The sequence below is a fragment of the Miniopterus schreibersii genome (genome assembly GCF_964146895.1).
Source record: "Miniopterus schreibersii genome assembly, chromosome: 2".
NCBI classification, from domain to species: Eukaryota; Metazoa; Chordata; class Mammalia; order Chiroptera; family Miniopteridae; genus Miniopterus; species Miniopterus schreibersii.
Window position 1 is genome coordinate 56,953,896 of NC_138102.1, and position 16,191 is coordinate 56,970,086.

General features: G+C 33.0%; 1 protein-coding gene across 1 annotated transcript in view; it reads left to right on the forward strand.

Moving 5' to 3' along the window:
• The window catches only part of KLHL1 (kelch like family member 1), a 331,681-nt gene that overhangs the window by 206,671 nt on the left and 108,819 nt on the right, over positions 1-16,191 (forward strand). The window contains exon 5 of the mRNA XM_081129220.1: positions 4,936-5,148. Within this exon, the coding sequence (XP_080985346.1) occupies positions 4,936-5,148 (213 nt within the window). The remainder of the gene's footprint in view (positions 1-4,935; positions 5,149-16,191) is intronic.

Sequence of the window (16,191 nt, forward strand, 5' to 3'; positions counted from 1 at the left end):
GAGAAACCTAACTTTTCTTAAAGGCATCATTCTATAAAACAAAGGCCCTAGAAATTATCATTTAAAATATTGGAAATAATTTCCATTCTTTCTTAGGTTTATGTGATAGTTTTAATAGAGCTATTTTTAAATTTATTTTATGTTATGAATTATTTTCCTAGTGCTGCCAAAACAAAGTACCAAAAACTGGGTAGCTTAAAACAAGAGAAATTTATTCTCTTACAGTTCTAGAGGATTAAGGTATGAAATCAAGATGTGAGGAGGGCCAGATTCTCCCTGAAAGTTCTAGGGAAAAGCCCTTCCTTGCCTTTTCCAACTTCTGGGGTATCCTGGCAATCCTTGGCATGCTTTGCTTGTAGCAGAATGACTTTTATCTCTGATCCCTCCATCTACACATGGCCTCTGCCCTCTGTGTCTTCTCTGTCTTCATGGTCTTCTCATGGTATGTCTGTATCTCTTATAAGCACACCATCATTGGATTAGGGCCCATTTTACCCAGTAAGGACTTACCTTAACTGATTACATCTGCAAGGACTCTATTTCCAAATAAGCTTATATTATGAGATTCGGAGTGGACATGAAGTTTTGGGAACACTATTCAGTCCGGTACATGATGCAACAAAAAGACAGTGCCTTAGAAGTTAAGATGCATGTTTTAATCTTGCTCCTGACAAAAATAGAATCATGCATAAATTGGAAACTTTAAAAACTTTACTTGCCAAGGAATACTTAAGAAATTATAATTTTATAATTCTATGACTTTAGACTAAAACTTTACAGTTCATAATGTAAACTAGAGGATATGACAAATCCTCTGGATCACCTTTCAATTTTCCATTTTTTTGACAGTATGAGTTTCCTAAGAATTCATCTTTCTAACTAATAATCTTTTAAATGAACAGTTAAATAAATTCCATTACCTCTGCTTATTTAAAATGAAATTAGAGATTCTGTGATGGTCTGCAAAAGATTAGCCTTCCAACCATAAGGCTTAAAGCAGTGACTGGGAAGTTCCTCTGAAGGACCCTGGTCACAGTGTGCAAGGTGGTGTGAGAATAAGTTTTAGCTCAGTAGACTTTCATAGCAGAGAGGTTTCTTTGAGTTAACTATTATACTGTATAATGTGTTGCTTTGGTAGTAGCTGTTAATGAAGCAAACAACATTAAAGCTTATGTTAAAGTTATTTGAACATTAATACAATATTAAAGTTTAATATCCATATTTTAAACATAATAACTAAAACATGATAATTGGAGGAATTTGCTTATATTGACCTGATGTTACTATTAATTGTCAGCTAACTTTTAAAATGATGTAGAAAAAATAAATTTCTAATGGAATTTTGAATGAATAGCTATATATTGATATATTACCAATAAGATGAGGGACAGCAATAATAGAACTTAGGGATAGAGGAAATAAATATTAGAAAACCTGTTTATGTCAACTTCAGAAAATAAAAAGTAAGAAAATTCTGTCTATTTAGAATAAAACAAAACTATAAGTTTTTTATAGTTAGAAAAAATACTTTAAAATATGCAGTGGCAAAAGTATATAGTAGAATTTAATCTTTATTTATGCTATTAATAAAGATGACTATGTCTTATATAGTCACAACTTAAATTTGGTGCCAAAACCTTTCCTTATAATAAATGTTTCCATCTATATGTAAAGGATGTATACGTACATATATTCCCATCTAATGGAAAGACTGTCAAATATTAAGAATAAATTTATTCTATTATATGGTCTAAATTACCCTTTCAATGTTATTTCCCACAATTTTTTGCGCTCATTCTCAGTCAAGTTGACATACCAAATATAGCACTTTATACTATGTTTTCTGCTATTTTGCCTTTGTTTATACAGTTCCCCTGGTCAGAATACATATCTTTACATTTCCCATTTTCTAATTTATATGCTTACCTAATATTCTAAGTCCATTTGAAGAACAATTCTTTACAGAATTGATGACAGTCATTTTTTAGGTATTGCATGTTTTAGAGCTATCACATGTGTAGTAAGGTTTTTGATGCTAATCCATTTTTTTCTCCTCATTACAATTATCCAGGATCATATATTAGGAGTTCTATAAATCTGTGTAGATGAATAATTGAATAAACTTAAAATAAAGGTATTGTACAAAAGGTAAAAAAGCCAAAAAGTTTTGATATCTCTCATTACTTATTCTCAGAAAACCTGGAGCTAGCTAAGGTGCTCCAGCAGTGGTAACTGTGTGCATTGATATTGTTTCTTTAGTGAATAAAACATGATGGAACAAAAATAATTTCCAGATGTAAAAGAAGATTAAGCATGTTATCATTTAAAGAAGACTTGATAGAAAAAGTAAAAAGAACCAAGAGAATTCCAGTATTCCAAAAATAAAAATGAGAAACAACATAACACGGACAAATGTGAGATCCAGTAATATCTGATTGTAGCTCCTAATGTTGAGATTACTGCTAGCACTTTTTCAAACAGCATTGCTTATTCCTAAAAGATTTAGCATGACTCACAAAGATACAAAATTATAAAAATCTACTCTAAATTATATATAAAAATAAAAGAAAATCTGCTGTAGTGATGTTGAATAAAACTATTATCAGAGCTCTCTGAAAAACCACCACCAAACTATAAAAGGCCATAGCCTTCTTACCAGATACATTTCAGTTGTACTCTAAGTTTTCTAGAGGCCAAATAAAAAAAGAAATCTGATCAATTTCATAATTTACAGTGCCCATGATAAAAGTAAACCAATTTACTCAGGAGAAGTGCAATTATTCCTGCTACTAAAACCTGAAAGAAATTTCTCCCAAGGGTTATCATAAAAAGGACACTGTAAAATATAATGAAATATGCCTTGAACAATATCTTTATGATAGACACCACTAAGAGTTTCACAGAGGTGGTTTTTCAAGGTATCTTCACTATGTACTGAGGGTCTGGCTAAACAATCCTATATGTAGTTTAATAGAGGCATAGATTTTAAATAACTGAAAAAAATAGATGGACTAAGTATCTTTCAAAGATTTTTTCAAAGCATCTGTACCTAACTGTAGCTCTTTAGAAAATTTTAGAAAAATCTCAGAACAGGTAATTGGTTCACTTAGTAAGTAGGTATTGGGCAACTGTAATTTACTGTGTTAGCCACAAAGGAAACACAAGAGGCAAAACAGTTCCCAGGAAATCAGCTGTCCTGTGATGTCAATAAAATGTAAATAAATATGACAGATCACCTGAAAAAATTAAAAGTCAACATTCTCTTGTGAAAGCTGAAGGCACATCAAGCCTGGGATTCAATTCCAGGGATACACTCATGACACGGGTCAGGTCTGTCTTCAGAAAACAGGTTTGAATCTGCTCTGACCTGCAGTTTAATGAGCGCTTGCTGAATCTTCTGTTTTGGCATAGTCACAGTGCCCTTTTAAGAAGAGATCTAGCCCTCTATTTCAAGTTTTAATCCAAAATAAGACCCTATTGGGATTTTTACCACAAACATGGCTTTAAAACTGAGGAGCCTTAGTAATACCTTCCCTGGAGATATCTCAGGAGACTTGCGGTGGCAGTGGGGAGAGGGGAGACAAAAGGAAAGGCCAGCCAGACCTCTCTTTTCTCTATCCATACCTCAGCCGCAGGATCCTCTCTCCTAAAATGTAAGACAGTTTTTTTTGACAAGTGGTTTTAAAATGTGTTTGAAAAACACTGCACTGTTCTGAACTATTTCCAAAATTTTATTATTCTCTACAAAAATCGTAACTACAATAAATACATACTGTTCACCTGCTATGTTGTAAAGTTTCTGTCTCAAGGAGCTTAAAATTTGTGATAAGTCCCTCAAGTGCACCAAAAATGAGGCTGTAGTTGGGTAACTGCTGTCTCAGAGATGTAAATACCATGTTCTGTGGGTGCGTAGAGTGGGTGGGGGGCCAGATAAAATGCAAGTGAACAGAGGGCCCAAGAAGCCCATAGGTAATAGGTACCTTTTGAATTGAGTCTTAAAGAAATGATAGAAACTAGGAAAACAGGGTCAATAAAGTAATATTAAGCAATAGATTGAGTGAGGAGGGACATGTCAAACAGCACAGCAAAGGGAAAGAAGAGTAATTTTTGTGACTGGAATGCAAGGAAGGAAAAGACACCTTAGAATTAGGAAGAGGTGCGGTAGTAAGGAACCAGTGTGTTTAACCAAGAGATTTGAACCGAAGACAAGGGATACCAAATGAAACCAGGCCACACCAACTTCAGAGAGATGCCATGAAATAATTTCTGTTTTAGAAATATTATTTTAGCATTATTATGGAAGATACAATAGAGAAACTAAGAACAGAGTCAAGCACAGTAAATAAAAGATTATTGCTGCAATGTGGGAAAAAATTAACAAGAATCTGAATTAAGCCAGAGAAATTGTCATGAGAAGAGGGAAGTATAAAAGACAATAAAGGGGGTAGAACATATAAGATTTTGTGATTTCTATGGACTATCTTTCCTGTTTTTCCCCCCTTCTACATATGCAGTGATGTATTGTATGTGTTACTTCTCTCTCTGGTTTTATTTCCACTTTCTGATTCATGTATAAGCAGTCAAGCTTTAAAAAATGTGCAATGCTACTCTTTTCCTATTCAACAAATCTTACATAGCATTCCACTTGAAACTTAAACATTTAATCACTTAGTACATTCTGCCTGCATAACAAAGCTCAACATTATAATCCCCCAGTTATTACAAGTTCTGTGCTGTCTTGGTTACATTTACACTTCAATTACAATTACAATGCTTTCATCTTAACAGCTTCAAGTTTCTGAAGGATTAAGTCTCAAGGATTATGTTATAATGAGAACAAAGGTTATTGACTACTTTTCTCATTTCTTTCTGAAATGCTTTGCTAGCTAAATAAAAGTGAAACCAAATTTATGCCAAGATGTTTTCTGCCTGCAGGAACACATAATGGAAGTTATGAGAAATCAAGAGTTTTTACTGCTTCCAGCCGAGGAGCTCCATAAACTCCTGGCCAGTGATGATGTAAATGTCCCTGATGAAGAAACCATCTTCCATGCATTAATGATGTGGGTCAAGTATGACATGCAGAGGAGATGCAATGACTTGAGTATGCTTCTTGCCTTTATAAGACTGCCACTGCTTCCACCACAGGTAATTGTGATGCTGTTTTAATAGCTACAATGCACTGAAAAATCCTATATTAAAAGTAACATCCAAAGATTTAAAAAAAAATAAAAATAATTTAAAAAAATAAAAGAATTACAACCATAAAGCATTTGGGAAAATAGTAATGTTCAATGAATATGGAAATATGATATATGTAAACACACATGCACACACACTTGAAGGCACATTTTCCATACTAAGTTTCATGTCTTTACCTTATCACTTTTTATACTTGTTCACTTATTTAAAAACATCAGAACCCATTTATTATTATTTATTCACATTTTTGTTTTTAGTTTTAATCAAATACTCTTTTAAAGGTAAATTGATGCTGGAAAAATGATGGGTGATGGGTCATTGGTCTAAACTCCATCTCTGCCACTTATTCATGTTCATATGACATGAGAATATTATTTAACTTCTCTGATATTCAAAGTCTTTATATATAAATTAAAATTGTACTACCACATGAAAGTTTTGTAAGGATCAAATTACATAATATATGTAAAATACCTAATCTCAATATAGTATCTGGAAGATTTTAAAACATTCAGCTTTTAATTTCCTGCTTTGCTCTTTTGAATATCTATCATCTATTTATTATCTATCTATCTATCTATCTATCTATCTATCTATCTATCTATCTATCTATCTATCATCTATCTATATCTATCTATCATCTATCTATCTATCATCTATCATCTATCTATCTATCATCTATCTATCTATCTATCTATCTATCTATCTATCTATCTATCTATCTATCTATCATCTATCATCTATCTATCATCTATCATCTATCTATCTATCTATCTATCTATCTATCTATCTATCATCTATCTATCTATCTATCTATCTATCTATCATCTATCTATCTATATCTATCATCTATCTATCATCTATCATCTATCTATCTATCTATCTATCTATCTATCTATCTATCATCTATCATCTATCATCTATCTATCTATCTATCTATCTATCTATCTATCTATCTATCTATCTATCTATCTATCTATCATCTATCATCTATCTATCTATCATCTATCTATCTATCTATCTATCTATCTATCTATCTATCTATCTATCTCTATCTATCTATCTATCTATCATCTATCATCTATCATCTATCATCTATCTATCATCTATCATCTATCTATATCTATCTATCTATCTATCTATCTATCATCTATCTATCTATCTATCTATCTATCTATCTATCTATCTATCTATCATCTATCTCTATCATCTATCTATCATCATCTATCTATCTATCATCTATCTATCATCTATCTATATCTATCTATCATCATCTATCATCATCTATCATCTATCTATATCTATTTATCTAGCTATCCATCTATCTATTCTAAGGTGCAATAATATAATCGCAAACATCTCTATGGCATGTTTTTAAGGCTTAATGCATGGAATTTAAAACCTCAAATAGATAAATAAAGTATAGTACTGAATGGTACAGAGTTATGAAGTAACAGCATTTAAACAACTGGAAGTATGGAATCTTAAAATTGGGTCTAAAGAATAATCCAGATACCAAGGGAACCAACCACCTCATTTTATTTATATAGGACACAGGCGAATTGATAAAAACACCAAATTCACTCTGCTTGTAGGAAGAGTAACTATTTTCCCCTGATTTGGTATCTTAAGTCTTTAAGCTAACTTATAATGTTACAAAATTATCTATGCAAAGCACTGTTAACCTGAGGGCTCTGGCTATCCAAAAATAAGCTTGCAGGTAGCTTTTACTTCTGAAATGATAAAATTGCATGCATACCTTGTACAAAAGGGCTGTGGGGGGCCTGTAACATCCACCTGATCCTTCATTTGGATCCAAACCACCGTCAACACTTCTACTAATCCAGGTATGACTAAGAATGAAAGACAGGGATACGGACATTAAGAAAGCATGACATGCTGTGTGATGTATTAATAACAAGTGAAGAAGTGAGAGGTATGCTCCTACTTTTTGGAAAGATGGAAAGTTAAAGAAAAGCACCACTCTACAATTATTGGGAAAACAAATGAAACTTTATAATTAAAGTAATAATTGTGATTCATTGGCTCCTAAAATGCATAAAGGAATACAAACCGAGAGAAAAAATTTCTGAGAGGCCTGCCAAAAAAATATATAAGCTTATCTTACAAAAGGAAGGGAAACATGCAATTAAGTAAATGAACAAGTAACACATTATTAAGCCAAGCACTGGATTTTTCTGTATCTTCCACTCTTGGTTTTGATGTCAGATATACTCAGAGCTGGGGGATTCTCTCTCACGATAAAAATGGCCAAAGATAAATAACTATTAACCAATAATAGGTAGATGATAGATGATAGATGCTGTGAAAATTGGTCTCTGTTGAAATGTGGGAAGCTAGGAGTTAAACTGGTGCTCAAAAACCCTCATAAGTAGGGCACATCCCAGAGGAGGCCGAGAATGTAACCAGGGCTCCATCTTTTCCTCGCATGCCTTTCTTTAATACCCTCTTCCCCCACTCTTTGGTCATCAAAAATGGGAGATGCTCCTACCTGTCCATCTCAGCAAAACCATTATATCAGAACATGAACATCTTGGCTTCTTTGTTCCTAAGGCTACACATCACATTACACATGAGGTTTTTCATTCTTACTGGTTCAGCCGCTGTATCTTGCTTGGTGAAATATATTTACGTACTTTAGGAAATAAAATATTACTTTGTTTTGGTGTAACTAATAAAAGGCTTTTAAGTTAACTCTTATACAACGTCCAAAAACCATAAACATAGCATATAGTCAATTCTTCATTCCTCACCTCTCAAATTGGGCCTGTTAACAAATATAACTTTATACTTTCAAACAATAAATGCACAGGAGGAAAGAGTAAAACACATTTTCTCTTCATAAAATGTCCTTAGTTGTAGGCAGAGCTCTTGATTCCGTAACTATTACTAATGAATTGCATGTCATTATAGGTATTTTCCACATAATATTTCTAATCTTAAAAACACAGATGCAAGGTTGGGATTATTCATTATGTTGTTCAGAGGGAAAAACAGGTTCAAAGAGGTTTTCCAAACGTCATAGAGCTAGTGGAAAATGCAGTGTTTCTGCAAATCTGAGCTAGCCAGATATGGGCATACGAAGAGATATTTCTTCTGTGAGTTTATGTTGCTTACCTGTTTGCTCTCTAAACTGGAAGATCATAAAAATGTCCTGAATACAGCAATTTTGAAGGTTCCCATAAAAAGCTGGAAAAAAAGAAGAGCAGGAGAATAGGAATTAACATACACATTTATTTTATTAGTTACAAAATATATAAAACATATTTTATCTCATTTAATTTCCATATCTTTCTGCATTTTTCTAGTGAACTGAGGATTTATTTTCAAAAGGATGCAGTATTTGTATCAATTTTTAAAGGAGACAAGAAAATATTTGGCTTTTGTTTTTGTAATATAAATTCTATAGAGGTAAAGATAAGTGTCATGTGAGTGAGAGATCAATATTTAGAAGAACAGTGAGTAGCTAGTAATATTATTAATCAAAACATAACAAAGAACTGGCCAAGGCAAGAGCAGAAAAGACAAAGATTTTGTGATGTTTAAGGAGAGAGAGACTACATGCTTTCATGATAAAGTAAAACTAAATAACCTGTAAATACTTCCACAGCTACGAGTTTCTATGTTTCTATTTACAAATGTATGGGAAAATGTCTCCAGTTGTTTTTTTTTTTAAAGTAAAAATAAAGACAGAGACTTCAAAAACAAAGAAAACATGTTAAAAGGTTGATTAGAGACACAATGAATTTAGATTACGGTAATAATCTTATCTCATAAGGCAAATGACCAATTTGAGTTCCACCATTTCTCACAATCTGCAATTTCATGCCTATTATTATTTGGCCCATTGTATGTGTTTTGTTATTTCTGAAATTCACAAGAGAAAATCTATTCTGATATTTCTTATCATTTACAAATTTACATATGTTATTGTGAAGTATAAATTGTGTTAATTTGGTACAGAAAAATATAATGAAGATGTAGATTTCCGGACAGAAATTGGATTTTAGCTGATAACAGTGATAGATAAAATGACCTTCAGGAAAGAAGACACAAAAAGACCCAGAAGCCACGATGTCTATTTTATCTCTATTAAATTATAGTAACTAATACTAAAATAAATTCAATGGATTTGCTGTGGAAAGGACTAGATGAAAAGCAAAAGTAAAGAAATACATAATTGAGATATGATATTGAGATAGGTAGTCTATGAAATGGTGAATGGCTTATATTACACTTTTAAATAAGTCAGTAATAGAATTTTGAATAATAGTTTCCCTTTTTTCTTGAATACCCAGATGTTTAAAAATTTCAACAGAATTGGAAAAAATATGGACTTTTTTTAGAAAACGAGTGTGCATGTGTATATATATATATATATATATATATATATATATATACTTTGAAGATATAGCAGGTTTAGTTTCAGACCACTGCAGTAAAGTGAGTATCACAATAAAGTGAGTCACACTAAATTTTTGGTTCCCCGGTGCATATAAAAGTTATATTTATCCTGTACTGTAGTCTATTAAGTGTGCAATAGCATTATGTCTAAAAATGCTATTTACATGCCTTATTATCAAAATTCATTTTTCCTAGAAAATGATAACCATCATCTGATTCTTGAGCAAGTTGTAATCTTTTTGTTGGTGTGGTAGTTGTTGAAGATTGGGTTGTCTGTGGCAAGTTCTTCAAATAAGGAAATGAAGTTTGCTGCATCAAGTTACTCTTCCTTTCATGAACATTTCTGTAACATGTGATGCTGTTTGATAACATTTTACCCACAGTAGAACTTCTTTCAAAATTGGAGTCAATTCTCTCAAACCCTGCTGCTACTGATTTACCAACTAAGCTTATGTGATATTCTAAATTCTTTGTTGTCATTTCAACAATATTCATAGCATCTTCAACCAGGACTAGATTCCATCTCAAGAAACTACTTTCTTTGCTCAACCATAAGAAGCCACTCCTCATCCATGAAAGCTTTATCATGAGATTGCAGCACCTATCTCAAATCATCAGGGACCACTTTCATTTCTTTTGACAGTTCCACCACAAATTTCTACACAGAATTCTTGAGTTCCTCAAAGTTATCCATGAGGGTTGGAATCAACTACTTCCAAATTCCTGTTAATGTTGATATTTTGGCCTCTTTTCTGAATTACAAGTGTTCTTAATAGCATCTAGAATGGTGAATCCTTTCCAGAAGATTTTCAATTAACTTTGTCCAGATCCACCAAAGGAATCACTATCTATAACCTTACAAAATGTATTTTTAAAATAAAACTTGAAAGTCAAAATTATTTCTGATCCAGGGGCTGCAGATTGGATGTTGTGTTAGCAGACATGAAAACAGCATTAATCTTGTTGTACATCTCTATTGGAGCTCTTGGGTGACCAACTAGGTGCCTTGTAAATGAGTAGTCATATTTTGAAAAGCATCTATTTTTTTCTGAGTAGTAAGAATCAATATTGAGGCTTAAAATATTCAGTAAATCATATTGTATCCAGATGTGCTGTCATCCAGGCTTTGTTCTTCATTTGTAGATACATATTTTTTATTGATTTGTTTGGTTTTTATTTATTCATTTTTCTTTTTATTGAATTTATTGCAGTGACATTAGTTAATAAAATTACATAGGTTTCAGGTGTACAATTTTATAATACATCATCTGTATACTGTATTGTGTGTTCACCACCCCATGTCAAATCTCCTTTCATCACCATTTATCCCCTCATAACCTCTTCTATCTCCCAAATCCCCCTTTACCTCTGGTAATCACCATACTTGTCTGTGCCTAGAAGTTTGTTTGTTTTTCCCTTAATTCCTTCACCATTTTCACTCAGTCCTGCAACCTCCCTCCACTCTGAAAACTGTCAGTCTGTTCTCTATGAGTCTATTTATATTTTGCATATTAGTTTCTTTTGTTTATTAGATTCCACGTATGTGTAAGATCATATGGTACTTGTCTCTCTCTGACTGGCTTATTTCACTTAGCATAATATTCTCCAGGTCCATCCATGCTGTTGCAAAGGGCAAGATTTCCTTTATTTTTTTTACAGCCAAGTAGTATTTCATTGTATAAATGTAATACAGCTTTTTTATGCACTCATGATCATTACAAAGATTATACACTATGATCAAGTGGGATTTATTTTTGAGATGCAAGTTTGGTGCAAAGCTGTGAATCAAAAAACATGATGCACCACATAAACAAAATGAAGAATAAAAACCACATGATCATATCAGTAAATACAGAAAAAGTATTTGATAAAATCCAGCACCCATTTATAATAAATATTATCATTAAAGTGGAAATAGAGGGAACATATCTCAATGTAATAAAGGCCATATATGACAAACCCACAGCAAACATCGTACTAAATGGGCAAAAACTTCAACTGTTTCCCTTAAGATTGGGAACAAGACAGGCATGTCCACTTTCAACACTTATTCAACATAGTGCTGGAAGTCCCAGCCACAGCAATGAGACAAGAAGAAAAAATGAAAAGCATCCAGTTTGGAAAGGAAGAAATAAAACTGTCATTATTTGCAGATGGCATGATACTGTATATAGAGAACCCTAAAGATTCCACTAAAAAACCATTAGAACTGATAAATGAACTCAGTAAAGTAACAGGATACAAAATAAATATCCAGAAATGAGTTGCACTTTTTCTTTTAATTCTGACCTGAGGATGTGCTTATTTATTTTAGAGAGAGGAAGGGGGGGGGAGAGAGAGAGAGAGAGAGAAACATTGATGTGAGAGAGAACATTGATTGATTGCCTTCTGTACATGCCCCGACTGGATGGAACTCGCAGCCTAGGTCTGTGGCCTGACCCAAGACCAAACCGGCAACCTTTCAGCATAAGAGAGAACACTTCAATCAACTGAGACACACAGGCCAGGGCTCAGTTGCATTTTTATACACCAGTAATGAACTGTTTGTTATGCATTTTAAAAAGGAGACGTCAGTATCAATTTTTCATGTGTGCTTCTAATGATTGGTTTAGAAAGTCAAAGAAAGCTGCTCAAAAATTAAGGGAATATAGTTCTATATATAATCAGGCCAAAGGTCTTCAGAAAAATTCATTTTTATCACAGTCAGAGATTGTTTAAAAGATTGGAGATTTACAGATAAGCTTTACTTCATGTCTTGAACTAGTATTGTTTATCTCTTTTGAGACAACACAGAGAAAGATTTGTCATAACTTTCTGACAAGTGTGCCTACTGACTCTTAAAAGGAATATATAGTAAGTGTGCATTTGTGTATAAACATTTACTTTTATTTTCCGTAACAAAATGTAAAAATAAAATAAAAAAGTTTACAGTGGATAATATAATATTGCATAGGTTTAGATGGATATGGTTTAACCTAATAATGAAAATAAAATTTGGGAAACCAATTTTACAAGAATTAATTATTTTTATGCAAAACTGTAATAAATTTATTCCAAAAGATTCTTGCCCTGGTTGGGTGGCCCAGTTGGTTGGAGTGTCATCCTGTACACCAGAAAGTTTGCAGGTTTGATTGCCGGTAGGGGCGCTGACCTAGGTTGCTGGTTTGATCCCCAGTCAGTGTGTGTACAGGAGGCAACAGATCAGTGTTTCTCTCTCACATCGATGTTTCTCTCTCTCTTGCTCTCTCTTTTTCCCTTCCTCTTTAAAATCAATAGACATATCCTTGGGTGAGGATTAAAAAAAAATAAAAAATTCTATGTCGTATTAATAGTAATATGAGAAATGAGAAGTTTTCAGCCATTTACTCCCTTGGAAATGTGACAATTGATCATATATTAGTGATATAAAGACCCTGTTGTCTATAAAATTATGGCTACAACTAAAAAATTTAATGAAAAACAAAGTGGCAAAGAACAAGTCAATATAAAAAGAAAATTCATAAATCACAGTGTAAGATATACAGGGAAGTTTAGACTCCTGAGTAATTTGTTTGTTTGATTTTGCTTCCCCAAAGCAAAAGTGCTCCCTGATAAATCTAACATTTCTCCAAGTATGTCACCATAAACATTCACTGTTTAGTGTATGATGTATCTTATCTTTACAAAATAGAATTTCTTATATATATATATATATATATATATATATATATATATAATGTTACTTTATTTTAGTTTTTCCCCCCATCACTATTTATTCCCTTCCAACTCCACTCTGCTCCTTTAGCAATCACAACACTGTTGTCCATGTCCATGAGTTATTTCCCTTTTGTTTCTTCTTTGCTCAATCACCCCCCCACACACAACCCCCCCACAACACCCTTACCCAGAGCTGTCTGCCTGCTCTCTATCTATGAGTCTGTCTCTATTTTGCTTGGTCGTTCAGTTTGTTCATTAAATTCCACATATGAGGGAAACCATGGTACTTGTCTTTCTCTAACTGGCTTATTTTACTTACTATAATGTGCTCCATGTCCATCCACGCTATCACAAAGTGTAAAATTTTCTTCCTTTTTATAACCGAGTACTATTCCATTGTATAAATGTACCATAGCTTTTTTATCTACTCATCTGCTGGTGGACACTTCTTAACTCTTACAAATGAATAAGAGAAAAATAATTAAACGTTAACACAATCTATTACCAGTCTTTGTTACTTTTTCATTTTGGTTTTTGTTCTGGCTTTTTCCTGATTTACTTGCTGCCTAATTAATTAATGAAAATGCCAGACCATCATCAAAGAGATAGTCTTCTCCACAAAACTATACTGTAAGAGTTTTTTTTAATTGTTAAATAATTTTACTCTTCTCTAAAGAAAACTTTAAACACTGACTTTAAAACATAAATCTATAGACAATGTATGCATCCAAAATATTACAAAATTTTTCTTAAATACTATTTAATTCATTATTATTTAACCAACTCTGAGGTCCACAGTTCAAGTTATAACATTAAAAAAACACGAGCTATTTATTTCGATGTTTTAAGTCAACAGGGTATTCATGTAAAAAAATGCATATGTATAGATGCTTACATATATACATTATCCTATGTGGTCAAGTTAAGAGCATAGAGAAGTTGAAACTGAATCTGAAAATCTTATTTTTGCTGTAGTACACCAAGTGTCCGTCTTTATCAAGGCGTAACTGATCTCATTGCTTATGGTTCACGTAACATCTCTCTGACAGTAAAATTTCTCTACTGCAATGACCCTTTCTATACTTATATTATCAATGTTATTTCACATTGGATTATTTCAATTAACTTACAAAGATGTGTTATTTAGGCATATTAAAACAAAACAAAACTCCTCATATTCCTTTGTACCAACTTCTCCAATTATCTGTTCCTTTTTGCAGCAAAATACGGTTATTGTTTATAGATATTAAATCTGTTTATCAGTCTCTCTTCAGCCCACTATAGTCAGTCCTTTGAACTAATAAAGGTCAGCCAAGTCCTCCATGCTGTCATTTTTCCCCATCTCACTTGTTTTCATCTTACTTCACTTCCCAGCAGCATTTGACACAATTGATCTGACCACTCCTATTCAATTGACATTGCTAATTATTTCTACTCTGTAATGTTGCAATGCCCACGACACCATTTTTTTCTCCATAGAAATTCACATTTATTTCTATGCTTTTAAGTATTATATGTCAGTTATAAATTCTGAATTTATAGCTCTAGCCCAAAACTTTTTTTGAAAGATAGATTCAAATACACAATTAGATACTTCACATCTCCAAGTGGATATTCAATATTTATTTAAAAATTCCCATGTTTAAGCCTGGCCGGGCGTGGCTCAGTGGTTGAGTGTCAACCTAGGATCCAGGCAATTGGGGTTCGATTCCTGGTCAGGGCACATGCCCAGACTGTGGGTTCGATCAATGACTCTCTCATCGTTGATGTTTCTATCTCTCTCTCTCCCTCTCCTTTCCTCTCTCTGAAATCAATAAAGATATATCTTTGGGGGGGTGGAATTCCCATGTTCAAAATGGAAAATTTCACAGTCTCAAGATTCTTTCCCCTCATTTCAGTAAATATCATTACCAATTACCTAGTTGTTCAGGCCACAATCCTATAATCATTTTTAATTCTCCACTTTGCATTGTTTTTAACATTCATTTCCTTGGAAGTCCTTTTGACTGTACTCCAAACCATATCTTGAATCTTTCTTTTAACACCTCTACAGCCACATCTTAACACAAGCCACCACCATCTTTCTTCTGCATCATTGAAATAGCTATTATTCTAACTTTTATGCTTAACCACTGCAATAAGTTCAATTTAATAACCAGTATGAATCAATTTATGTCAAACTTAAGATGTATGCACTGAGGACTAAATCCTAATATCCTTGTCCTGCAAGGCCCTACATTAACTGTCCCATGACTACTCTGATCTCATTTTCCACCAGCTCTCATGATCCTACAGGCACACTGATGTTTTTTTCCTGTTTCTTGAGCAATTCATTTTTATTTCTTCCATAATACATTTGTACCAGGTGATTATGGTGACTAGAAAGAGAAGCATGCTAAGAGAAGATAGTGGGGTTAATAGGAATAATTTTCTCAGGGGCAAGCAATGAAGAAGGAAGTATAGCTTATAGGTAATTAAAAACAATAAAACAAACATCATTCTGCTTTTATTTTTACTATACCTTGGCAATTCTAAACAATGTCAGTGATTACATACTCTTACTTCTTGGGTAGAACTGCTCATTACTCTCCTTTTTTGCTCCTTCAATACCTAGAAGGTGTTCACCCTCATCATAGCATGACCAAATTTTCCTTATTAAATATGTCTCATCTTAAATGCATCTTGTTCTTAGCACTTTTACCTACTATTTTCTTGCTTAATTGTAGTTTGTTTTTATACCTTTCCTCTTACCAGTATGTTTCAGAAAACCAGACTTGAAGGTCATTTTCACAAAGTTCTTAGCATAGTCTGCACTCAATAAGTATTTGCTGAATCAACCAGTGAAAAGTTTATGCTAGGTCTTAGTAA